This window comes from Magnolia sinica, chromosome 17 (assembly GCF_029962835.1).
Source record: "Magnolia sinica isolate HGM2019 chromosome 17, MsV1, whole genome shotgun sequence".
NCBI lineage: Eukaryota > Viridiplantae > Streptophyta > Magnoliopsida > Magnoliales > Magnoliaceae > Magnolia > Magnolia sinica.
The window spans coordinates 13,520,937-13,548,886 of NC_080589.1; the positions used below are offsets into that span (position 1 = coordinate 13,520,937).

General features: G+C 41.5%; 1 protein-coding gene across 1 annotated transcript; it reads right to left on the reverse strand.

Moving 5' to 3' along the window:
* Positions 1-27,949, reverse strand: LOC131231091 (PWWP domain-containing protein 1-like). Its single transcript, XM_058227185.1, has 2 exons — positions 26,635-27,949; positions 1-2,636 (listed from the first exon to the last, which is right to left on the reverse strand). The coding sequence occupies exons 1-2, from the start codon at positions 27,758-27,760 to the stop codon at positions 355-357; spliced, it is 3,408 nt and encodes a 1,135-aa protein (XP_058083168.1). The 5' UTR covers positions 27,761-27,949; the 3' UTR covers positions 1-354.
* Between the last annotated feature and the right edge of the window lies 1 nt (position 27,950).

Here is a 27,950-nt window from a genome sequence, read left to right on the forward strand (position 1 = left end):
TAACCATCCAAAACCATTGTAACGAGTATATATTGTACACATGCATAACGCCTACAATCAAATCATAAACAGGGGTAACGATGAGAAGGAAAAAAAAAACAACTAAAAAGGACAAAAGCGTTGGAAAGCAACGGAAAACGCAATTCTCGTTTTCCTCTTTTAAGCTACATGTTCCTCTCCATCAATCAACGCCCTTAAAATGGGCCCTTTTGTGCGTTACAATCTCTCCCTCTCCCTCTCTCTCTCCATCCTGTCATCACCGTCCATCCGTCCGTCTGCCACTCATGATTTCTCGATTTCTCATCATTGCTGCCGAAAGCGTAGGGCTAGGATCGAGCAGCCATAGATTGTAAGTCAGAGGGGATGGTAAGGTACATAGCCTAACACGCGGTTCACATCAGTGACTATATCGCTGCACCTCATCAGGAGGCTTAGCATCTGATGAGATATGTCTACTACGCTTGTGTTCCTTCCCTCTACCTCACTATACGGCGGCACATGGCCATAGCGGTTTGGATGGATTTTGCTAAAATGGCCCACTCCGGGGCTCTCATGGACGTCTAGGACGCGTGGAGGTAGAGGCGGTGGGGGAGGAAGGGGAGGAAGAGGCGGTGGGGGAGGAAGAAAGACCGTTGATTTCGTGTTCTTAATACTAGTAACATCAAATGGCTGGGAAGAAGAAGATGCCCCATCTGCATTACTACCATTGTTATTACTAACGGTCACCAACTGCTCTCCTCTCCGACTTTCCTCACCACCCAACAAAAATTTTACACGTGGGCTCTCCTTAACAGCGGGCCCCACCTCATCGCCTGATGGCTTCTTTAGACACGACTTCAGCTGCACAGTTGGCTGTAGTTGCCGGTGCACCATGGGCTTTGGCTCGCCCAGAACGTCGCTGCAGCCGGACCTCAGCTGCAGGGAATCATCCGGACTGTCATCGATTCGTCGCTTGCCAGCTTCAGGTATTTCCGGAGCCGGTGTCTCGAGCTCTCGTAGGTGGTACCTCACCCTTATATGCCCGAACAGGGTGTTATTCCGGATGGCATGATCATAGGCGGCCTCTGCGTCAGCCTTGTGCCTGAACACGACCCGGCACGTCAATGACTTCCAGTAGACTCGCGTCCCGGAGAGATCAAGCGGGCCGAATCGTGCAAACCTTGCCTTCAGCTGGGGCTGGGATGGCAGCGTTGTTCGGGGTGGGAATTTCATCACCAGAGCCGTCAGTGCTAATGCCCTTGCTGGAGGTTCCGGCTTCTTGACAGAGTCTGCTGGCTTGATTGGCTTTGTCGGGGCAGCAGTACCCGTCTCTTTCTGCTCCCCCTTCTGCCCATCTGCTGCCTTCTGGCCTCCGGCTTTCTTTTCTGCAGCCAAGGCCTTCATTTCATTCAGTTTCTTCAACCTCTTCGCGGACATCTCTTCCTGTCGATCAGAAGGGCTCCTTTTCCGGCCCATCTTTGTAGGATCGTCCAATCTCGGTGCATGTTTCAAAGATTTTGAAGCAGATGTCGGATCCCTCCGTTCCCCGCCGGGAGCAATCTCAGCGTTTCCTATGCCAGATTCCTGCAGCAATCTGCCCACACTAGATTTAGCACGGACTTCCGATGTCTCAGATTCACTTGCTTGTTGCAGGACCAAGCTTTTCTGATAAACAAGCGAGCGGAATTTAAGGAAAACCTGGCGCACTATCTCTGGGCTATTACGCTCGATGCCATGGAAAGGATCAAGGGCAAGGACTAACAGGTCGCTAACTAGCTCCGGGAGCTCGATCTCGGTACTTCCAATGTCGAATTTTGGCGGTGAAACGGCAGGACTGGAGCTCAAAACAGCACCAACCCCATCATCTCTCTTCTGTGATTCCATCTGCGGATGCTCAACCAAACTAATCCCGGGGGATTTTCCTGCAGATTTTCTCTTAGACTCCCCATCTTTTGGGATTTTAGGACGCTTGGGTGGATGGTCTGGACTAGTTTCAATGCCTGAATCTTTCTTCTTTTTCTTTTTCTTATTTTTCTCCACCATGACCGATTTCTCAGAGCCTGAATCCTCCCATAGGCGTTTAAGGACCTTTCCCGTCTTAACCACCCCATCCACACCTGTCGATTCAGAAATCCTTGTTTCTAGGACTGAATCTTTCTCATCCACATGATCCACCATGCCAGATGACTCCAATTTTCCTGACAAATTGGATGTGTCAGATATTTTGCTTGTGGACCCGATGGTTTCATCAGACCTAGCACTTCCACTCATCTCCTGTAGAACATCCTTCTTATTATCCACTGACCCCAGCTGCAATTCCCTGTCTTCTGAACCTTGGGCGGGGGGAACACTGCCATATTCCGGAGGCTGGCTTGTTAGAATAAGGTGCTTTTCCACAGCAGACAGCGCTCTCCTCTGCAAGACATATTGACCTGCCTGGGCAGGAAAAGCATCCGGTGCCTCCTTCAAAGCTGATGGGTGTAAAACACCTGGTTGGACTTGGCTAACATGATGGGATCCTGGCTTCGAAACGGCCCGCTGATCATTTGGTTCCTCACGCCGTTTGAACAGGTACTTGTCTTTCTTGGGTTTGAGAGACTTTATGGTCTTCCTCTCACCCAAATTTTCAGCAATGACTAGAGGACCGCTCAAAGGTGCTGAAGAAGACAGTTTCAATTGTATTATTATTGAGAGAAGAGAAGCATTAAAGATCAAACACAAGATGTTCTTCAATTTAAAAACTGAAGCATATTCATAGGTGAAAAATAAAATCAACAGGTGTGAATAAAAAACAACATTCAGGACACTATTCTTTATGTCTTCTCATCCATGCACTTAAAATGTTCATAAAAAGATGTTTCCATGAATTGTCATCAATGAAATAGGAGAAGTACAAATACTTCAATCTAGAGGTATCTGCTTACAAATCATGGATCAAAGTAGAAATTTGCGTCAGACTAGGTTTCTTTGATAGAACAATGCAATAAGATCCATATTCCAATTTTCTTCAAAATGAGACACCTAGTCATCAAATTTACGAGGTTGTGGCATATGCTTTTCTTTTCTTTTCTTTTTTAACTTTTTCTATTGTTTTAATGAGAAAAGGATATGTGGGTCACAAACACCAACCATCCACACAATTAAGAGGTTGATCTGCGGTGAAACGATCTTTAGGACCTTGCACTGATATGTTCAAGTGGTAAATGAGGATGCATCCATCTCAAAAGAATAGTTCATCCATGCAGAAGCAAACCCCACACAGATCGACTGCCTTGAGGATGATCTCAAGGGCACACGTGGCCGAGGCATCCACTGCGGATTCCAAATTAAACGAAAAGAAAACAGATAGTCGGACCTGGTTGGTCGAGTAGTCTTTGGGCCCCATTGGCCAAAGGCAGGCACCCCACCTTGAAAAGTGATGTGGACAAGGTACCCATAGCAGATTCTAGTGGTAAAGGTACCCATTGCAGATTCCAAATCAAGGAAAATAAACTGACAGTCAGATCTGTCGGTCTAGTAGTTAGTGGGCCCCACTGGACAAAGGCAGGGGCCCCACGACCAATAAGAATGAGATCAAAGAACTATTTGCCAATAAGCTAATGCTCATACTAGGGCTCGTACTAGGGTCTCACAGATTCAAATCATGGCAAATACAAAAGCATCGAATGAATCAACTCATAGTAGCATATTAGACATGAGATTGTTAAAAGGCTGTTTGCACGCTTGTTCATTTTTTAAAGAGATCCTTGCAACCAACAAGAAAAACCTGGAACCAGAAGTTTCTTTTAGAGATCATCCCATAGATCCACAGTGAATGTATCATAGAAATGGAGGGCCATGGATCATCTCGAAAGCCAAGAAAAGCATAATAACTCACACAATGCACAGTCTCTGCCAGCTCTGCTAGCAATTGGGAGACACCTTAGGGCCTGTTTCAATGTACGCCAATCAAAATATAGTCCTGATATTCGAGGAAAAAAAAAAAACACAGGTGGAACAGTTTCTGACATCTCCAGGGTTTCTGCTCTAATATATACATGTGAACCTACTCTACTCATTATTATGTCTGCAAACTGATGCATTTCCCACTTTTGCATCAGCCCAACATCATTCATGGGATACAATAACCCTCGAAGAAACAAGGAAGGTATCCCTGTTTTGCAAGATTTCAAGGTCTGAATTGGAATGAAGCTCCACATTCAAACAAATGAAGTTGACATGTCACATCAATGTATACTACTGTCTCTGATGCTGGCTTTTTTTTTTTTTTTTTTTTTTTTGAAACATAACTATTATATTAAGGGCAGAAAAAGAAACAGGAACAAAAGAAAGGCCTGCTGAGATAGCAGACAGAAAAAACAACAAAAAGACAGCTTAGACACCTAAAAAAGACAAATCACAGTCCTTCAGCCCTTTGACATAAGTGGCCCATTCAATCAGCCTAACCTTAGCCTTAGACAAGACAGCCCCTGAGGAAATAGCAATGTCCCTGAAACATCTGTTATTTCGTTCCTCCCAAACTGACCACCAGACCGCTAAAATACCCATTCTCCAGGTCTTCGTACTATGCCTTCCGATATGAACCCCATGCCACGCAAGAAGAAAAAGGTTTGCTCCATCAGGGAAGCACCAACTGACATTGAAGCGAAGGAGAAAATCCGACCAAATCTCAGTTATAAAAGGACAATGCACTAGCAGATGATTAACAGATTCTTCTTCCCGCATATAGCATAGACAAATATTAGGGAGAATCATCCCTTTTTTCTTCAGGTTATCCACAGTTAAAATCTTCTTTCTACCCGCAAGCCAACCAAAAGCAGCAATTTTAGGAGGAACAGGATACTTCCATAGAAAAGAGGGGTGGCTAAAACCAGAATCAGCCTGAGAAGAGTGAAGCCTCTTATATAGGGATCTGACAGAAAATCTGCCAGATTTTTCCTCGCACCATATTATGCTGTCAGGCAGAGACTGGATTGGATGAGAGGAATAGATAGTTTCCAGAAGCTCAGCCACTTCTGCGATCTCCCAGTCTTGCAGGTGTCTTCTACAGGTCACGTCCCACACTGTCTTGCCGTCAGCCACCGCAGAACAGTCAGCCACGAAAACTCCCTTATCAGGGACTAAGCACTAGATGTTCGGAAATCTTTCTTTAAGGGGCAAGTCCCCTACCCAAATGTCTTCCCAGAATCTGATTTTAGCCCCATTGCCAAGGCCAAACACTACACCGTTGAGCACCTCCTTTGTCGACTTTAAGATATCCTTCCAAATAGCTGATGCCCTGTAGGAATACTTGTCATTGATCCACCACCCTCCTGTTGATTTCCCATATTTGTGCTAGATGATAGTGTTAAGCATCTGTAGGAATGCTTGTCATTGGTCCACCACCCAAAATGAAGTTGACATGTCACATCAATGCATACTACTGTCTATGATGCTGTTAAGCAGTATTTTGGGTTTGCTGCCTGTGTACTTATGAATGCTGCTCCTTTTCAGGTAAGGAGTGAGGCATACGGCATCTATCGAAGAAGCATGAAGAAAAAATATTATCTGTAAATGAGTTGAGAAGGGAGAACTTTTCCTTTTTCCTTTTATTATTGAATGGTTCTTGAGGGTGGGAGACATTGCCTTGAAGCTTTCCATTGTCTGTCTATCAATAGTCACGTGATCAGGATTTGCTCAATGAGTCCGGATTGGAGCAACATAAATTTGGTCTAACACTAGAGCATGGTAGTTTGCACCCATTCACATATATAATTTTCTATCTGCATATGGAAGTGATATCTTCCCAAGATATACGAGAAAGCTCACAACTGCCAAGGCCAACTAAGATCGAAGCCCATTCCATAACATCCACCTTAACCCTCCTAAAAACTCCCAATGCATTCCCACAAAGATTGTGAAGAGCAGGTTGTTTCTTCCCCCCACAAGGCCCACAAGCCGACCAAAATAGCCATTCTCCACAATTTTCCCTCTCTTGTCGACCCCACCCCCATGCCACAATCAGAGGAGATCTTTGATAGACTTCGGCAACACCCACACCACCTTAAAGAGACCCATTACTCTTTCCCACACCTCCCTAGCAAACATGCAATGAATGAGAGACAGTCAACTAATTCCTTGTCTTGCTGGCATAGCAAATATATGTTGATTATCACTATTCCCCTCTTCTGAAAGGTTATCGACTGTTAACACACTTTTCCATCCCACCAACCACGCTAGAGCCGCAACCTTAGGTGGGGCCCCATAGGACCAAAGGTATGTGAGCCTTCCCTTCGTAACAAAGGGGCGATGAGCATCCTATAGAAGAATTGGATGGAGATTCTCCTACATTTGTCTTTAAGCTGCAACAATGAGTCCATATCTAAGGAGATTGAAACAGCCAATAGCTTCCTGGATAAGATAATGAACTCTTCCTCTAAAAAGAGGACGTCTACATCTGAGGACAAATTCACCAACCTCAAGAATTCTTCACATAGCCTCCTCTTGCCTAACTAAACACCCCCTCCTCATATCTTTCCCCCACGCTCGAGATAGCCTTTCACACTCCCATCACCCTATATGAGGAAGACTTCTTGATCCACCAACCCCCTTCTTTCAACCCACACTTGTTACCACTTGTTACCACTTCCTTCCAAAGGATTCCACTCTCCAAACCAAATCTCCAATGCCATTTGCTGAAAAGTGTTAAATTCATTACTTCCAACTTCCTAATAACGTCATCCCCTTCCTTTATCGATCTACACACCTCTTCCCATCTCAAGAGGTGAAATTTGTTCTCCTCCTCAACTCTAAGCCAAAAATATATATATATAGTGCCCGAGGCTCTTGAACGTCTTCAAAACACTTTTCGGGCATTTGAATAGGTATAAGAAGTAAAGCATGTGACTTAAGTGTGCCTATTTTATTAAGGTAAGGCCTCCCCCGAAGGAAAGGCGCCTACACTTCCAATCTGAGAGCTACTTCTCAACTTTCTTAATGACCCTATCCCATAAATGCTTTGCAGGCTTCCCAATGCATAGCGAGAGGCCCAAGTATGAGGGAGGAAGCAAACCAGCCCTATAGCCGAACACCTCTACTAGCTTTTTAACCTCCTCCTTTGAAATGCCACTCTTTTAGACGTTCACATTTAAAGTTGACACCTCTTCAAAGCACCATAGGATCTACTTTGGATTGTCCACCTTTAACTCATCGGAATCACAAAAATGGATTGTGCCCTCCGCATACTAAAGCAAGAAGACAAAAAAGTTTCCTTTCCCCACTTTAACTCGATCGGTTACCCTACCACCACCCCGCTAACAAATAAAAATGGGGATAGGGGATACCAAATCCTTGAGCCCGCAAGATGTCTTGAGGAACCCTTTCCACAATCGTTGATGAGGATGGAGAACTTGGCCAAGCTGACACACACCCAAATCCATCTCCTCCACTTCTGTCCACACCCCAAACGGCCACACATGTAATCTTAAAAATCCCATTCACAACGTGGCCATATGCCTTTTCTAGATCAAGCTTACACATAACGTCGCTCTTCCCTTCCCTATGGCAAGAATCAATGCATCCATGAGCGATCAAAGTGCTATCCAAAAGTTTCTTGCCATCAACAAATGCACCTTGGACTTTTGCAATAACACGCTCAAGGATCGACCCGAACCTTGTAGCAAGCACCTTTACTAGAATTTTACATGGGGCACCAATCAAACTAATGGGTCTGAAATCTCATAGGCATTTTGCTCCCTTTCTTTAGAATTAGGGCTATGAATGAGGCGTCGAACTCAACTAGAAGCCGGCTACTTTCAAAGAATTTGAAGATGAACGAGCACTTCTTTTCTAATAGACTCTCAAAACACCTGGAATAATGCAAGGGGGAAGCCTTTCGGTCCCCAACGCCCTTCATCCTTAATGTCTAACAAATCCATTTCATTGAGGATGCAGCCCAACTCCTATTCTCGCTTGCCAGGCACCTCCTTTTTCCATCCAAAAAGTTCGCCCTAAAGATGTTTCACCTTCTAGAATAAGATGAAACCTAGGTGGCCATCCACCAAGAGAGAAGCCCACCATTCCTTGACCCTGTCAGCAAAGCTCTCCACTTCTAACCATGATAGCTCAAACATGAATGGCCTAGGAACCCAATCATCCTCTTCCACCTCTAAGATAATTGGGCAATAATCTGACACAGGAATGAGACAGAATTGGCTGACCAAGGCAAATTTCTCCACCCCAATCCGATGTGACAAGAAAACAATCGAGCTTTACCCCGGCAATTCTGTCTTTCCCATTGGATTATGTAAATTTGACATCACCCATCGAAAGGTCAACCAACTCATCCCGTTGCACCAACTTTGAGAACCCCGGCATGCTTCGTGTTTTCAACCCACCTAATGATTTCTCAAATGACTACACTAAAATCCCCTCCCAAGCACCACAGCAACCTCCACTTCCTGAAAGTAGCATCTGGATCTTCCCAGAAGAATCTAGCTTGTAGATTGCAGTAAATATGCAACAGAACCCAAAGGACATATCTCAAAGCAAAAACCGAAATAGGAAAGTCATTGCCACCATTCCTCCTCTGCCCACACACTATAGTCTCAAATCATAGCCATGCCTTCACTAATCCCACCACGTCCTTAGAGATCAATCCTTCATGTTCTCCCTCCAGATCTCGTTCACAATTTGCTAATTCGCCGAACCCAAATTGATTTCCTAAAGGGCCACCAACTATGCCTTATACCTCCACAAATCCCTAATTTGGGCATGTTTAAGGAGGTTGCCCATCTCCCTCATGTTCCAACTAAGAATCTTCATCGACCACCATCTTTGCTCCTATTCCCCCCACTCTTAGATAGAGCTCATGCCTCATAATTGATAGAACACTCGAGGCCTTTGAGTTCTCCCTTTCCCTTTGGAGACCTGAAGCTCCCATACTAACTAATCTCTACGCCTTTATGAATTCCCCTTTCTTCTACAAGGTGGATCAGGGCTATGTAATCTTCTTTGCAATCCTCGAAAGTGACCCTTGTGGCCCTATCAGCCTTCCAACGTGCCCCGGGGCTTATTGGATCCATCGCCCCCATTTTTCCAAGGCTATCACAACTCCTTGTCTAAATAGGCTTGAAAGGCATAGAAGAAGTATTCATCGCGATCTGTTTACCTTCTGCCACATTGTCTAGAAACGCCCACAGCAAGGTAACCTCCAAAGTTGCCCCCTCCTTTGCACTAGGAAGCTCCATTAGCTCCAAATCTCCTCCATACTGAATATTGTCGTTGAGAGCACCCTCCTGATCAACTAGAACCAGCACCCTAGCTTCCCTTTCCAGGAGAATTGTTTTCCAACAATATACGAGACGACGAACCTAAAATCAGCCTCATTGGGGAGAGCCAGCACGGGAATGAGCAACCTCTTCAATCTTCGCTGCTCCTCCCTCTATCTCAATATGGATCCTACATTTCCCAAGTCGTTATCGAATCATTAGGATCATCCAATCAAAGTGACTTGAGAGAGATAGACAATCAAAGGTGCACATCAAATGATGGACGATCCACGATCCATCTCGTGTACTCAATACAGACCTTCCATTTCCCAAACAATTAATCATACAGTTAGCATCATTCAATCAAAAGTGATTTATGGGGGAAGGGCAAACAAAGGTTAGCCCCACATGATGGGCAATCCACATCAATGCTTAAACCTTTCTAATATACTTAACACGGACCACCATTGCCCAAACCACTATCGGATTGCTAGAATAATCCAAACAAAGTAATTTGAGAGCCACGGCAATCAAAGGTGGGCACCACACAATGGATTGTCCTCTTCGATGCCTAGATCTCTCTACTACTATACTCAATATGGTCCATTCATATCCCAAACCACTAATCAAATCGTTAGGATCAACCAAAGTGATTTAAGAGGGATGGGCTATCAAAAGCGGGGCCCTCACGATGGACGGTCCATATCAAATGCTTAGATATTTTCTACTATACACTCAATATGGACAATCCATGTTCCCAACCACTAATCATGTGGTGGTGATCATCCGATCATACCTTCTGTGGTGTAATATAGATCTTCCATTGCCATATCTGTTAATCAAACGGTTGGGAGTATCTAATCAAAGTGATATGGGAGGGATGGGCGATCAAGGGTGGGCCCCACATGATGCACGGCCCATATCAATGATCAAACCATTTCACGTAGTATTGATCTGATATGAGATTTGCATAGATATGGATCGAATGGTGGGGAGTTTGGGGACTACAACGATGGACAACCGCTTAGCACATCGCCGAAGTTTTTGACTAAATCTCTAGATTTTGCTTAACATATTCATAAGCTCTCTATTACCAAAATGAAAGAAGGGGGAGATATTTTTGAGAACTGCAAGCAGTGCCAATGCCATGGATATGATGTAACGGTTAAATTGTGCCTAGACACTACAATGACGCGGTTACTCCTAATTAAACCAAAGTTACCTGGATCGTGGGTTGTCATGGTATATGGTACCGAAATGGGTACCCGATATGCTACTTCCTCCAATATGAGGTACATTGGGGCTAGGATCATGTGGGTCCCTCTAGTACATACACCAAGTATATGCATTTTTACTTCATCTCATCATCATCATCCATGCCTTATCCAACTAATTGGGGTCCATCACATGAATCCTTTTCCGCTGCTAGATAATATGGTCGGCCCTTACTCAATTCCTCGAAAAGGTGGGAGTGCCTAACTGTTAGATCTTCCGCCTATTTATATATATATATATATATATATATATCCATCCCTTCCCTTGCCTTAACCGAAGGAACTCCGCTCGGGCTTCTCCTCATCGGGAAGCCCTTCGCTCTCATCCATAATAACAACATTTACCAATCAATCACCCATTTGACCTATAAGCTCTATACTATATTTTAGCAGCATAATGGTATATATTCCAACTTCTGGATAATATGAGTCATATCTTTGAGAAAATGGAATTGTTAAAAAGCCCACTGACTAACATTCCAGTCAATGCAATGTGCATTTTGTTAATGAGCAATTAAAAGGAGAATTATACCAAAAGAGAGAAGCAGAGATAAAAACATATCTGAAACACGCTACAAACAACAGCCAAAAAGAAAACTACGAAAAGGGAGACAAGGAGCAGGAAAAGGGTGCCAGCCCCAAAAACAGAAGGGACAATTCAACTACTGTGTATTAATCAAGAGATCAGCCCTAGAAGCCCCTTTGTTAGCTTAGTAGTCCACTTCCAAATTATCCTCCTGAGGAATATGGACAAAGGTGAAAGCATGACCCTCGCACAAATCTCTAACTATTTCAATGAGGTCCACTATCCTCCACAAAAAGTAACCACAAAATCTTGTTCCAAGAGTTTTGACTTCGAATACAACAGGACCACCATCAAACTCTACAAAAATTTCACACGCTCGGAGGAGAGCCAAAGCTTCAACATAACTTTGGAGTCACTAACATCAATAGGCCCCGAAAAATCAATAATCACTCCACCACTGGAATCCCAAATTAACGACCACACACCACAATGTAATGCACACGGGTAACTGGTTTGAGGCAATGACACAGGTCACAAAGAGATTTGGTCTATCTAAAACTAGTTCACAAACATAGATAAATCTGGTTAGTTCATCGATGAGACTGTTATGATACTGGATGACTGATTTGCAGTATGGTCAACTCTTGACTGTTTTCAGAGGGTGCCCAACATCAATACATGATTGTGCGTCTATGGTGACATCGCACATTGAATATTGAACACTGTAAAGGAATGCTACCAGGGCCTTCATTCTAAGAGCATACACTACCTCCATCCGTTTTGTTACAACCTGACCTGAGGTATGACATGGAGTCTTAAGGGCTCTCCCATGTAACTTTGATTCACACGGGATTTCAAAAGGAGGCAACATCTAAGTGTTTACAAAGAGATGGAGTATGCCCATACAATTCCAAGAGGGATACACAGTATAGATTCTTTCAAAGAAGACTTACTACATGTGAAGATCATCACAGTTATATGCCACCTTTTTTTATCAAAGAATGTTAAAAGAGATGGGTCTTAGAAGAGATGGGTCTTAGATGGGTCCAAACCAATTTTCTTTTACATAAAAGACGTTTTTCCAAGTCACCAATTGTTATGGATAATAAGATTTTCCAACTTCTTACTAGTGGGGCCCACTAGCAAGGCTTAGGCCCTCTTCATAGAAGGTAGTGGACGTGGAAGGATAAACAACTAGGCGTGTAGTAATATGTGCCATGGAAATGCCTATGGCTAGAAGGGCCAACCGTACAACAAAAAGAATTAAATGATCAAGGGTTTAAAATAGTACAATCTATAAATAAATAAATAAATAAAAGGTTTATCCTATCCCTCCACAACGAGTCCCATCGCATAAAATGGTTATGATCATTGAGACAGACCTCGGTCCAAGTGTGCTTTTTAAAAAAGCGCATGTATCATGTATGTTGAATCAAAAGTCGAAACTGCTGAAAGGCATCTTTAAAACATATGTTCCTTTTATACAAGGGTGGCCCCATACGATTATTGGGCTCAGCCATCTATCATTGGCCTAGCCCAAACAACCGCTAAGATCTCAAGCCCAGGTCCTGCCCCTGGGCCAAGTCTAGCAGCCTAGCCCTGGTCCTACAAGGCTGGCTGCCTGGGCCACCTCGGGCGGCCTGGCAGATTGCCTCACATGCCAAGACATAAGTCCGAGGCCTTACCTAAATCCTTCATGTTAAAATTCTAAGAAAGCCAAGCACTAGTTGACAACAACATATCAACATCTAAATTATCATCAAGATACTTATGTCTCAAAAATAATAATTAATACAACAAAAACTACTTGGCTCCTATTGAACTTTGCATATGCACAATGCCCTTCTGGATTTTGCACAAAATGAGACCATAATGGCATTATGATGTAAGCCCAAGGTCCACCATGGGACCCATGATGTGCTGAATTTTGGGTTGTTTGATGCTAGTTTTGGGGGCTGAATTTGACAGATTGTCATTTACTTAGTTTGGAAGATAGCGATGCATATTTTTAATATGCGGCTTTTGGAGATCCTCTAAAGATTTTGGGGATGATTTTATGTATTTACTTTTAGGGGTTTTTGCAAATAACTACATCAATAATAGTATATTTGCAAATACCCACAAAAAAATGGTGGCTATGTAAATAACCAAATTATTAGATTGTTATTATGACAAATACCCATTTTTTGTTGGATTTTGCTAACAGAAGTTAATTTTTGGGTCATTTTTTCTAGAAAATGACAAAAATACCCTTGTTTTCAAAATTACCTCTCGCCTTTACACGAGAGTATTCATGTTGTATATTTAAAATCCACTCCGTCGACCAGGATCCATCCTTGACTCTTGGCCCTAGGAAAAAATCAGCCAGATCAACAACTCATGTGGGCCATATCGCAAGGAACTGTGGGGATGGTATGCTACCCGTAGGTGTCACTATGGTGTGTGAAAACCGGATGGAAAGAGAGAAGAGAGAAGGGAAGAGAACGTGAGAGGCAGAAGAGAACGTGCTTAATCTCCCTCTCCTTAATCCTTTATTTATATCCAATCACACCTACGGGTAACATACAATAGAAGACTTTAAGAAATAAGAATGAAGTTGTAATTAGATCTAAACATAATCCAAAAAAAAGGTGCACCTATGGTGTACGAGAGACTGCGTACACCGCGGGTGCAAACAATCCATGTACACTAACGCTCCCCCTCAAGTTGGTGCATGGATATCATTAATGCCAGCTTGACATTGATGGTCTTGAGGCCCAATTAGGGGTGTACACGAACCGAGCTAGCTCGGTTAGCTCGCTCGACTTGACTCAAAAAAGCTCGATTCGACTCGGTTCGAAGCTGAGTTCGAGCCGAGTCGAGCTGATTTTTTGAGCTCGAAAATGAGTTTGAGCCGAGTTCAAGCTGGACCCAGCTCGACTCGACTCGGATCGAACCAGTTCAGTGACTCGGTTACTTTGATATTGACGTTGCTCACCAAGTGTTTAATGAAATGACTCAAAGAAGTGTGGCTGGTGGCAAGGAAGGTATGTATACGAAACCAACACCCTTTTTTTCTTGATTTTTATGTTGCTTAGAAGGTGTTTGATAAAATACCTATAAAACCATTGCTACTATCTCAAATACAGTGAGATTTTGAAGGCGCAGTCCAAGTGTTTGTGAAAATGCCTCAATGGCGAACTCAGCTCAATCTTGGCTCGAACTCGGCCCGAGCTGCTGACCAAACTGAGCCGAGCTGGCCAGTCAGGCTCGAGGACCGAGCCGAGTTCGAGCTGAGGTCAGCTAGTGGCCGAGCCAAGTCGAGCTGAGGCCAGCTCGACTCGGTTCGACTCGACGTACACCCCTAGGCTCAATGTTGATGTGGCTTTGGTGAAGAAGACAGCTAACAGATCTTCCTAACAAACAAAGGGCGCATGTAAAAGCTTGGCTGATAATTTTTCCCGAATGAAATGGCTATCATCTTAATGTGCTTTGTGCATTCATGGAATGCCGGGTTGGATACAATATGAGTGGCTACTTGATTATTCGTAATGTAATGGATGGGGAAGATGTCGTGAATCCCATATCCTGAAGGATGGCCTTTACTCAAAATAATTCACAGGTTGCATATGCCATTGCACGGTATTTGGCCTTGTAGAGGAGCGAGCGACAACATATTGCATCTTACTTATCCAAGTAACTAAATTTCCTTCGACAAACATGCAAAACCCTATAGTAGAGCATTGATGAGAGGAAGAGCAAGCCCAATAAACATTGCAGAAACCACTAATGTGCAAATGACCATGTTTTAAATAGAGAAAACCTCTACTAGGTCCATCTCCAGCTTTTAAGTAACGAAGGATCCAATAGACTGTTTCAAGATGATGACAGTGTAGTCATTGTATGAACTAGCTCACAATTCCAACAGCATAAGAGATGTTTGGACAAGTAAAGCTAAGATAAATTAGGCAATCCACTAGTTGACGATACATGCCCGACTTATCAATCTCGTCCAATTGTCACTCATATAATTTATGATTTACTTCAATAGGTATGTCAACAAGGCAAGCACCAAGTAAACCATCCTTAAAAAGAAGATCTAACACATACTTGCATTGGGATAAAAAGATTCCACGTTTTGAGCGAGCCACTTCAATTCCAAGGAAGTATTTCAACAGCCCTAAATCTTTCATCTCAAATGGCAAGCCCAAGAATTTCTTAACATATTCCATCTATGCTATGCTCATACCAATTAGAATAATATCATCAATATATACGACAAGATTATTGTGTTGCCATCCATATGTTTTACAAATACAGAATGATCACATGCACTTCTTTTAAATCCAATGTTGGAAATCGTATTGGCAAGCTTCTCAAATGAGGCCTTAAGGCAATTGTTTAGGGTTGTACAATGCTTTTCAAAGGCATCAAACTTTGTCAGTCTCCTTCATAGGCCGAAATCCAAGATGAAGGGCCATACATAATTCTTCATGATGATCACCATGTAGAAACACGTTTTTAACATCTAATTGTTGCATTGGCCAATTAGGGTTCAAGGCAATAGACAATAGGATGCGGACCAAGTTTAATTTTGCTATTGGAGCAAAAGTTTCATCGTAATCTTCACCATACTTTTAAGTAAAGCACTTGGCAACTAGTCGTGCTTTGTTTATGTTTCATCATAATCCATTTGCCTTGTATTTAACAGTAAACACCCATTTACATGTGACGATATGTTTTCCTAGTGGAAGAGTGACTAATTCCCAACTATTATGTTCTTCAAGGGTAGACATCTTGTCCACCATGGTTGCTTTCCATTTAGGGCCATCCAAGGCATCTGTGATCTTGATCAATATAGAGACAAGGATATAGATAAAAGGTATGACTGATAAGATGGAAGGAAACATTTGTATGAGACAATCACCAATGGGATGATGTGTACAAGATCAAGTAAAATCAAGTTCCTTTGCAAAGGGCAATTGAGAGATCCACTTGTAACTATCAAAGAGTGGCGGTGCTCAAGAAAAGTAGGGATTTTCTTCCTCCGAGAGTAGACCTTAATTTCTTTGGTTGGAGTGGAACTTGACACATCCTCAATTTGAGACTCGTTTATAGTAGGAAGGGGAAAAGTAGCACAATGGATACTATCTTTTGAATTGAAGTAAGGTACATTTTCAAATAAAGTTACATCCTTAGAAATGCATCTTTTCCGATTTATAGGGCAGTAACATTCATACCATTTCTGAGAGGATTGAGTATCCTAGGAGCACACATTTTATTGATTGTGGTCTTAGCTTGGAGCGGAATGGTCCAAGAGCACGGACAAAGTATGCACACCCAAACACTTTTAGTAGTAGAGTAATAGAGGCGCATGAGGTTACAAGGTTTATAATGGATGGTTACATTTGAGAACATTGGTCAGATTTCAATTGATTATATAAGCAACAAGAATAACTGCTTCATCCCAATATACTTTTGGCAATTGGCACTAACATGCCTACTAGTAAAGATTGGGTGATCTCTAGTCAGTGCAGATTTTTACGTTCACCCACTATGTTTTGTTGTGGTGGATAAGCTCATGAGGTTTGAAAGTCTATACCATAATCTCTAAAATATTTTTATACGTTGTGATGTAAATATTCCCTGGTATCGTCAAATCAAAATGTTATAATTTCATATAGTATTGAGTAAAAACCATTTGATAAAATATCTTTCTAATAAATGGGATTTCATCACGACTTTTAAGGAGATAAATCCACATATATCATGAGAAATCATTGATAAATGATAGGAATTATTTGAAACCAAATACAGAGACTAGTTGACGGGGTCTTCACATCAAAAAGGATAAGTTGAAATGGATGCAATTTCTTTGCATTACTAAAGGGATGAGAAGTTCAACAGTGCTTGGATAACTGACAAGTTTTGCAATGTAAGTAATCAATTTTATTGAACTTTCCAAGAAACAAAAGACATGATTATTGCAAAGATAAATGACCCAAACGAGCGTGTTAGAGGGTCACCCAATTTTTATTTTCAATTGTGAAAGTTGAAACATGAGCAGAACTGGGTTGTTTTCGGTTGAGAAGATAAAGCCCTTAATCTTCATGACCACCACCAATCATCTTATTCATTGCCAGATCCCGAATTATACAATGGGACGGATAAAAAATAATATAGCAATTTAGTTGTTTGGTAAGGGAGTTTACATAAAGAAGATTAGATGAAAATGATGGAACATGAACTATTGAATGGAGAAACAAGGAATTAAAAAGACAGAGAGTTCCCTTCCCTAAAGCTTTGGAGAGGGAACCATCAACCAATCCAATATTACTAGAGAGCGGAGTGTAAGAAGTATATATCCACCAGTCATACCCGTTATATGATCGGATACCCTTGAATCAATGATCCAATATGTCTGAGAGATATGATTCACAATTGTAGACTGCCCCATCTGGTTAATAGTGAAGACGAAAGCTTGGATAGCTGCCACTTCTTGTTATAGCTCACTAATTGTTTCGTCCCTTGGGTCTTGGTCACTATGGGTGAAAGATTCTTCAGTGGTGCTCATGTTAGCAGAAGACTGTCCTGAGGTCCTTTGGCCGAAGGTTGGGATGAAGAAGCCAACAATATTCTTTTAGGTGTTGTCTTTTTTCGTAGTGCACCGGAGTTTATCTGTCTACGTTTCCATATCCAATTCCTACCCCTTAGCATTTTTAGAGTTTGTAGTCAAGGCTGATCATTCTGGAAGTATAGTTTGGGAGGCATTCTGTCATTTAGCCTTTGTGTGTATGGAGTTATGTACAAATTCGAGGGTAGGAAGAGATTCTCTCCCAAGAATCCAGTTCGAAGTCCAATCGGAGACTAGAGAGGAACTTAAAAATTCTAAGTTGTCTTATTTGATTTTTTAAATCTTCCAATTATAGAATTGTTGATTGATAGTTATTTAATTCCTCTCATTTTTGTTCAAGTTAAGAGTACTCTTTCATAGTTGTAGAGTTGATCAAGGTGGGGCTAAGTCTTTCGGGTGATAGTACATTTTTGCTACTTTATCCCATACATCCCCTGTGGTTTTCAAGAGAAAGACCACGACTAATGTTGGGTTGCATATAATTTAGCAACAAAGACATCACAAGCCGGTTCTCACTTTCCCATTCATCATGAGCAGGATCATCAAGATTGGGTTGTTTCTTGGTTCCTGTAGTGTATCCAAGTCATTTTCGAGCTCCAACATACATTTGGGTTGTTTAGGACCATTCCAAGTCATTTGTACCATCTAGTCTTACTGCAGTGATTGTAAGACCAGGGTTATCCATTTGTCCAGTAGAAATCTAAGTGCGTTTATAACATGTATCATTAAAAGGTCTTAGTGGCAATTCAGGGGCATATCAGAGGCCCACACGACAAATCTGGTGCTGCTAGAAGCTGCCGTACCTGGATCCGATGCCGAAAAGAAAGAAGGGGGATCTGACAATGCCCACAGCTCATACGGGCCACACTACATGGAACATGGGAATGGATGCCAACCATAGGTTTGTGTGTGGGCCCACCATGTTGTGTATATTTCATCAAAGTCGTTAAATAGGTGTAAATTACAAGGGTGAAGAGAAGATACAAAAATCAGCCTAATAAAAAACCTCAGGCTGTTAGCAATTTCACGGATGGGCCACATCGTGTGAATTTGGAAGTTCTATTAGCAATTTCACATTGTTCCCATTAGTGGGGCCGATATGAGTTTTTAATCTATATTACCTGGTGTATGTACTATTCAGATAATGGTTCTCACCCAACGGAAGGAGCGAATTTTACATATACAATATGGTAGAACCCATAGAGCATTAACGAAGTGCATTTTCTTCATTTTCTAATGATATGGGCATTTATAATGTCATTTTCTAACTGGTGTTAATGGAAGTTCTAAAAAACGAACAAAATGTGGGTATTTGCAATAATGACCAATTAACAATGTGGCTATTTGCAAAGTTATTATTCCTCCGTGGGTATTTGGAAATACCCCATTATTGAAGTGAGAATATGGTAGGGAAAAAAGAAAAAAAAAAAAAAACTACCTTTACAATTTTTACATGATCATTACAAATTGGCCAAATAGTTGTAGCTAGAGTTGCTAATATCTTAAATAGATTAGATTGATTTGAAATCAATATAATAATTGGAAAATCTTAATTAAAGGTTCATAGGGATTTTAAGGTGTGGTTTCAAGCCTATAAATGGGGGTTGTTCTAAGAGGTAGCAGACATCCATGATATATTTTGCATTTTGTGGGGTCTCATTTAAGTATTTGTGTAAGAAGTGAAGAAGTTTCTTGCGGAGAATCCACTTCAGTCGGAATTCTCAAAATTAACTCGCCTCTCTCTAGAGGTGAATGTTCCAGTTGCTTGTTGCTTTTCCTTTTGTGGTGGTGTGGTGGTTTGTTGCCTCCTTGTCATAGGAATTTGTAGGAGGAAGTGGAGTTTGTTAGGCTTCAAGATAAGCTCCAAGGATGCAACCCATTTTTGGGGGAGAGGGATTCAATGGTGAGGAAATTCAACAAATCAGGCCAGTTTTCCACCTGCTCCTTTTATAAGGCACTTTGAAAGACCGCAACGAAAGAGAGGTGACATCACGCGGCCAAGATTTGGTTATATGTTGCTCCCCCTAAGGTTGTGGCTTCCATTTGGCTAGTGGGGAAGAAGAAGAAGAAGCTAACTATTGACAATCTTCAAAAATGTCATTGGTGGTTCCCAGTATTTGTATCATTTGTATAGAAAACGTGCAAAATCCATTAATCATTTCTTCATCCATTGTCCCTTCATCTCCTCGAAATCTTCAGGATGGCATGGGTTATGCCAAGGACAATCAAGGATGTTCTTTTGGCTTGATACAAAAGTGGAGTTGGGAAATAAAGTTGAATGGTTACGAGGCTGGTCTTTACGGCAGTTCTTTGGGCAATCTTGAGGGAAAGGAAGTAGGTCTTCCAAAAGATAAGTGGGTCAATGTGGGGATGTGATTGGGAAAATTAAGCTAAAGGTGTTTGGGTGGGCAACGCTTCCAATTTATGTTTTTTGTATACTTTATTTGGCCTATAGCCTTGCACCAGTTTTTGGCGTGATTCTTTAATAAAAACCTCATTAATTCTCAAAAAAAAAAAAAAATTTGAAGAAGTTTTGATTACTTCTTTATTCAAATATTCTTGTGGGTGTGCGACAACATTCTAGAGCCACGTGGCAAAAGGGGATGGAAATACAAAGTTTTCTCATGGGATTGCGGGTGTCAGGGCAAGGAGCAACAAAAATCACAATATTATTGAGGATGGGGCTAGAGTGGAGAAGTCAAGAATCTGTGAAGTTGTTATTCAGTACTATAAAGACTCGCCACCTAGTGAGGGAAGGAGGCGGTTGAGACTCAATGAACTAGCGCTTTGAGATCCCTCAAAAGACCGGTATCCAAGGCAGATATAAAGAAGGCAGTGGATGTCATAGGAAGCAACAAGGCCACATAGCCCAACAGACATCCGATGGCCTATTTACAAAAGTTTTAGGAGATGGTGAAAAAGGAAGTTTGCACTCTCATTTACAAGTTCTTCGAAAGCAATCACTTAACATGTGAGATAAGTTCCTCCTTCATTGCATTGATACCTAAGATATAAGGTGCTGAAAATATAAGAGATTGCAAGCCAATCAGCTTGATTGGAGCCCCATACAAGATCTTGGGAAAGAAGACTTTGGCTTCAAGATTCCAACCGATACTCAAGTATCATATCCAAGGTACAAGGTTGCTTTCGTGGAGGAATGACAGATATTTAGGGCTGTCAACGGGCCAGGCGTGGGGTTGGTCTTGGCTCGGATTTTGAACTATTTCGGGCCGAGCCTATTCAAAATTCTGATTTTGGAGGCCTGAGCCCAGCCCATTGACACCCCTACAGATATTGGACATGACACTGGTGGCCCACATGTGCATTGATTCTCAGCACAGGGAAAGGAGGTAGTATGCAAGCTAGATATTGAGAAGGTGTACAACCATGTGAATTTAGACTTTTTAGACCACATGTTAATGAGGTTGGGCTGTAGAAAGAAGGGAAAAAAAATGGAAGAAGTGGTTGCAAGCATGCATAAAATTAGCAAGATTCTCAATTCCAATCAACGGATCACCTAAAGGTTTTTTCAAATCTTTGAAGGAGCTTAGGTAGGGAGACTTATTATTTCCATATTTGTACATAGTCATGGTGGTAGGTAAGATGTTGGATAGGGGTGGTTGAAGCCAAACTCCTTAGCGGTTTCAAGGTGAACAACAGCTTTTGTGTATCACACCTCCAATTTGCGGATGATACCAACATCTTTTCCAATCTTGGAAGTTATAGAGGCAGACAACCTAAAAAAGGTAATAAGGTGCTTTGAAGTAGTATCAGGACTAAGGGTCACTATCCACAAGAGTGAGATGGTAAGCATTAGAGTTTCAAAGAAAGAGCACTAGCTAAGACATCCGGATGTAAGGTGGGGATGTTTCCTACTACCTATTTAGGTCTACCCCTATGCATTGGCAAACCCACAAAGAATGTATGAGACAAGGCGATTAAAAGTATGAAAAGAAAGTCATCGTCATGGGAGCGCTGACACTTGTCAATGGTGGAAAGTTGACTTTATTTAAATCAGCAATATCGAATCTTCCACTATACTTTCTATCGTTAGTCAAGTGACCCAGCGATATCATGGCGAGATTGGAGAAAAAGGTTATCGTAAGAAAACCTAAGGTAAAGGAAGAGGAAAGGTGGACAAAGGGGTCATCACTATAGAGGACCCCGTTGGTGTGGAGATCTATCAATGGGCTAAGGAAGAAATTGTTAGGAGGGGTTAGAAGTTCACTTGGAGATGGGAAAAGGATTTGATTTTGGAGAGATGTGTGGATAGGAGAAAGACACCGGAGGGAAGTGTACCTGAGGTTGGCAACTTTGGCCACAAATGTAAATGTGTCAGTTTGATGCCTGCTACACAAGGTTAGAAGCTGGATCAATGTGGACCCCACCATGCCAAAGATGAGGAGATTTAATTCATTTCTCTATCAAGAAAGCATAGTGGCATATCCCCATCGCCAACCACGAGCAATGCCATGCCATGGTCCATTGATAGGTCCAGGAGACTGCTTAGAGGGTGTCACTCTAGGAAAGAAAAAGCTCATACATCCTTTATTTCATCGTATGGAGCCCCTACAAAAATGGCACACTAGCATGGTTGGTAGGATTGGGAAGAAAAAAAGGTACTCACAGTGGACAACCTTTGAAAGAGTACGGTTATTGTTAATGCACGTCTATTATGCCTTCAAAATGAGGAATTGGTCGGCAATTTATTTATCCATTGTCCCTTCACAAAGGATGTGGGGGACCGAATTTTTGGCTATGTAGTACCCAATGGGTGATGTTGAAGACGATCTCCAAATTCTTTACATCGTGGCACAGGGGCGGTTCAAGGAAATTAGGAAGAGTGTTATGGAGGCTGCTTGTGCTAGGAGGTATATGGGCTTTATGGAGTGAAAGGAACAATCAATGCTTCCACAATGGACGAATATCAGCCTTGGAAGTCTTTAGGAGGATGAAACTAGAAGTAGTGCGGTCAGCGGCGAATGTAAATACACTAAGAGGTTGTAATCTTTACGCGGAATCGTAGGAATGACTGTAGTTTTGGGGTCGTCATAATTTAAGGAGTTTTGCTACAATTCTTCCAGGGCTTTCTCAACCCTAGTTATTTAAATAAAACTCATTGTTTAAGAGATTATTTAAATAAAACTCGTCAACTTCCAAAAACTATTCTTGTGGGTGTGTTTCTTCATACATTCTTGCAATCCGAGTATTGAGATCCCACTAATTTGATAACTGAATTGCATCAAATTGTGACATTGTTATAACACACATCCCAACTATGAGATGCTTTTTTCCTTCTTTTTCCTTTGATTTTTCTCTTCTTTTTTTCTTCTTCTTCTTCTTCTTTTTTTTTTTTTTTTGTTTTTGAGGAATAATTGTTCATTCATTAGAGGGAAAAAAAAAAAAAAAGCAGAGGCATTAGCCAAGACAAAAAATACAAAGCTAATCACACATCCAACTATGATATGCTCATTTTAATCCATGGAACGATTTTCGCAGTATGCACATTCTGCCTTTGTGAATCACAGGATCAAACCCTAAAGCTATCTACATTTAGAAATCTTCTTCGAAAGATCTATTCAAGAATGTGGTCTTCACATCCATTTGCCAAATCCTGAAGTCACAGTGTGCAATTTCCACTAGTGTTTTAAATAGCTACACCATGTAACATAGTTAAAGCTAGGTAGCTCATTAAAATAGCTTAAGTCGCATGTAGCCTACGCTACACACTACAAATTATACGACACACGCTATGTACCTTACATAACAAGTTATTTTTCACTATAACATTAAAATCAATTAATGCTTTCAATGATTTGTTACATTTCAATATACAATAAAAATTAGATAATCTTTTCAATGTTTTTAGTAAAATAATATACGTAACAATATTAAATCAGTTTCATTGCTCTTCTTTACCTTTATACTTCATCATTGTCCTTTCCCTACAACTTTAGGTTGCATTTGGTTGCACCAAATATCATGAAATTTTGTTAAAATTCATAATTAATTAGTATAATTTGGTTCAAGATATCATGAAATTGGTGTAAGCAAGCGCAACCTTGAATAAAAATTTAGTAGTGTACAGCTTACGCTACACGCTATGTAGCTTACGCCCCACGTTTTAAAGTTGTGAGCGCTACACTACACGATATTTGCTATTTAAAACACTGCTCTCCACTAGCAAAATCCTAATGGATTTCAACATAGTGACTAGCAAAAAGGTTTTACCATAGATGATGCCCTCTTTACAAAAATGGATGGAAAGGCAAAATCTTCTTAATCACAAAAGATGCGATCATCGCATGGCAAAGACAAGTCTCTAAGGTAATTGCAGATTTCAAAGTTTGTTCATTGTTGCAAAGATGGAGTCACTAGTGATAACTCTAGAATTAAACAGAGTGAATGCTCAAACTCTTAGACGGGGGGAGCATTGAACTTCTGAGTGAAACCTCTCACAATAAGTCGAGCTTTGTAGTTTCTACACTTCAATCATAACCTATTTTCTGCTTTTAGACCCATTATAGCCTATATATTGTATGTTTGTGAGGAAAACATAGCATCCATCTCAAGGTATGCAAAAACGGTTATCCAATGGCCATTACATAACGATAACAGCGGCCACTATTATGCGTTACAAGGTCGTAACGACCGTTACAGAAAAAAGACCCATAAGAGCCAATACATGTTTTTCAAGTGTTTTTGAGAGTGAGAGAGAGAGAGAGAGAGACCATAACAGCCATTATGGCCCGCATGGTAATAGTAACAGCGGTGGCCGTTATGACCACCATTACCGTTACGGAATACCATGATCCATCTCAAATTGCATGGCCTTCCATACTCTGCATTCGATGATGAAATGGCTCCTTGGTAGGAAGGAGGATTTGTGTCCTTTATTTCAGACACCACGGAGAACACCTTTCCTTGAACATAAAGAGATCAAGTTCCTGTACTCTGTCACTGCATCTGGTCGAAGGCACTGTCAGTTCTCCATTTTGTACTTGTTTCCATTATTTTCGTACTCAAGCAACTATGGGCTATACAACCCTAGAATTAGGAGAACTCAAATAAGTAGAAACATAAAAACAGCAGTTTATAGTTACTATTTTATTATTATACTGGTATTTCACAAGTGCCAACGTCAGTAAAGGTACATAGAACTATAAATAAGTGGCAACTTCTGTTAGGAAAATAGCGATGAAGGTCCATGGTGTTTTTTCAACAACATGGTACACAAGTAGCTGACAAACAACATTAGCATAATTTGAGACACATAGGACTAAGTTTATCCCTCCACTGTTAATACCATAAAATGTCTTCAAGATGGAAATGAGAAGGATATGATGTAAATAAAATTTTTAATTTTTTTTTTTTTTAAAAAAAAAAAAAGGAATAAGGGCTTTCAAAACCCCAGGAGGCTTCCATGCCAAAATAAAAGAAAATAAACAGGTTATTGTGCCAAGTAAAAGGTTTGTCTTAATAATATTTTATACCAAAAGCAAGAGATGAGAGGGTAGAAATGACAAGATATTTTGTTGCATTTGGGAAAGACTGCACAAGCCTGGGAGGGTTCCGGAAAAGGATTAGAAGGATAGTATCCTGGGAAAAAAAAAATCAGATAACAATCAACCTTACTTTGCATAAAACATTACTAGGAAAAATCAAAATAACACAACCAAGTTAGTTGTATAGAACAAAGAAGGATGGTTAGGAATGTGGGAAGAACATATGAATCTGAGGGGGTCGAGGCTAAGTGAAGGGATATAGAGCATCACTGAAATGACAGATCAAGGCTAACGCTCATTCATGTGTCAGAAGGTACCAATACATTGGTAAGGACAAGTGGGATATGGAACAAAGATTGTCAGTTAAATGGGGTAGATTGCGAACCATGGACCCATGAGTACATGAGAAAAGGAATAGAGGGAAAGGAAGAAGAGGTTCATGAGAGAATTGAGAATGCAAAACAACCTTTGCATGTTTGGAATGATGATACATGAACAATGTCTTAAATCACAGGATTATTTAACTTAATTCATAAGCACTCGAACAACAATTAATGGGGCCAAAGGCCCATTGATCAAACAACTGAGTGTAAGAAAAGGAATATACAATGTAAATATCTTTGCATGAGTAGATGAAGAGTATTCATTATCGCCTAAAATAATCAATATAAGCCATATTTTATCAGAGTTCAATATCATTATCTGCACATTATTTTCCATAGAAATTAAAAAGCATAGTTGACCATTTCCAATTAAAACGGAAAGACTGAACCAGTATAGGAACCCAGCAAACCAATACGATCAGAATCATCAAACAAGAAACTACCAAGTATAATAACAAATTCAAAGTAACACTCATCCACCAGCTTATTAAAAATGCAAAGCAAAGAGATTTTTCAAGTAAACCCACAGGTATATGGTATTTGTTAATAAGTAGTGGACCAAATGACTCAGTTCAAGTCTTATTATCAATAGGGACGTGGCGACATGAACAACTCCAAATCATCCAGATATTCTCTTTCAAGCAGAGTAAATTTGTGCCAACATAAAACTCTAGATAGATCCCAAGAACTTAAAAGGAAATGGAGGTGAGCCAGGTCTAGACATGACGTTGCAAGAGCAATTCAGAGATAAGAAAATAGAAAATTAAAATATGGCATTTGATTCCTAGAAAACAACTTAAGGAATGATTCGCTGTTCACAGACTAGGGCATTCTATGGCATCTAGCATCCTAGTAAGCATGTAAGTAAACACAATTAGCAGGATTATAATGAATCACTGTCAACTGAACAAGCATCTGATCTATTTATCGTGCAAATGCAATGTTATTCAGAATTCAAATTTAAATTTCTAAGGGGTGACTTTACCTAACAACAAAGAAAATGCAAAATTCAATACATAACATCATCCTTCATGCCACACGACAACCAAACAAGCAAATAGACAACTTAGGAAGTGGATATGTGAATAAATCATAGTGATGAATACCTCGAGGCAGCGCTTTATCAAGCTGTTCCAATGCCTCCAGTGAGTTACGAGTGGGGCGAACTGGCTGCATCCCAAATGCCTGAGCATATGTCTCATCAAACTCCTCAAAGACTGCCTTCCGGTACGCAAGGACTGTGGCCACGCTGTGAATCCAATCTATACTCAGATGCTCCTCTCTATCCCGAGGTGTCAGTGCCAACCGTTGTACAAAAGAAAGCGCTTCTGCAGGCTGAAAATTATCTCTCGCCTTCTTAATCTGCTTCGCTGAATAAACCACTCCAGGATCATACTCCTCCACATCAACTGAAAAGTACCCCTCCACGCCAGCAGGCCGGAAATTGAATGGATTCCGACACCGACAAGCCAGCCCAAGAGCACGCCTCCGTTTTCCCTCGTCGACAGCCTCCTCCACCGCTTTCATGAAATTACGCGAGTTTGTCTGCCGTGACTTTTCACCATAGTGAGGCTCGAATGGAATGAGCTCAGCAGGATCGAACCATCCATAACTGCTATCACCGAAGAAGGCGACCAGGACATGGCCTTCTCGCTTAGACCGACGGACGGACGACGACGCAAAGGCTTCGTTGAAGATATGGCCCGGCCACCAAGGGTGGGATTTCACCTTTCCCCACACCATGTCACCTGCTTCAAACCCGTAGCTCAAACCCTCTCCCGCATCCAGAACCTCGAACCTCCCATCGTTTTCAGAAAACTTAGCATTGACACCTCTCTCGATTCCTCCAGACCTCATAGCCAAACACTCTGCTCCGTTTCTACCTGCAAAACGCATGTCCTCCGTCTTCATCTCAGAAACCCTAGCTCCTGCTCCTCTCTCAAATCCTCCTCTCGAATCAAGCTCCGAGTCCGAAGAAGCATGAATTCCCGCCACTCCAGACATCCCAGCAGCGAAATCGCTGTTCCCGCCATCGGAATCCGAAGCATCCTCGTCTTTGATCTCAGAAACCCTACCTTCCGACTCTCTCTCGGCTTCTCCTGAATCGAGCTCTGATGAAGAAACCCTAGCTTCCCCGCCTCGAGAAGAATCGACGCTTCCGTTGGAAACCCTACTTTCGGGATTGAACTGTGGAGAAGAAGAAGAAGAAACCCTAGCTTCTTCAGACCCCATCTTCGAAGCCGTCTTTCAGACACTCGTCTTTTCCGCCCTTTTATAGCATCGAGATCGTATGCTGTGGATTTCTGTTCCAATGAAATAAGACTGAGAGAAAGGAGTGCGCATTTCACCCTTTCGCGGAGGAAGAGAGCGGCGGGGAGATTGGATTTTTCCTGTTCCTTTTTTCTTTTTCTTTTTTCTCATT

What these genes read in the sequence shown, in the direction of transcription:
- LOC131231091 (XM_058227185.1), bottom strand. Translation starts at nt 27,760, where the DNA reads ATGGGGTCTGAAGAAGCTAGGGTTTCTTCTTCTTCTTCTCCACAGTTC. An exon ending in TGATAAAGCGCTGCCTCGAG is followed by an intron (nt 2,637 to 26,634) that starts GTATTCATCACT and finishes TGTCTTCTTCAG; the next exon opens with CACCTTTGAGCGGTCCTCTA.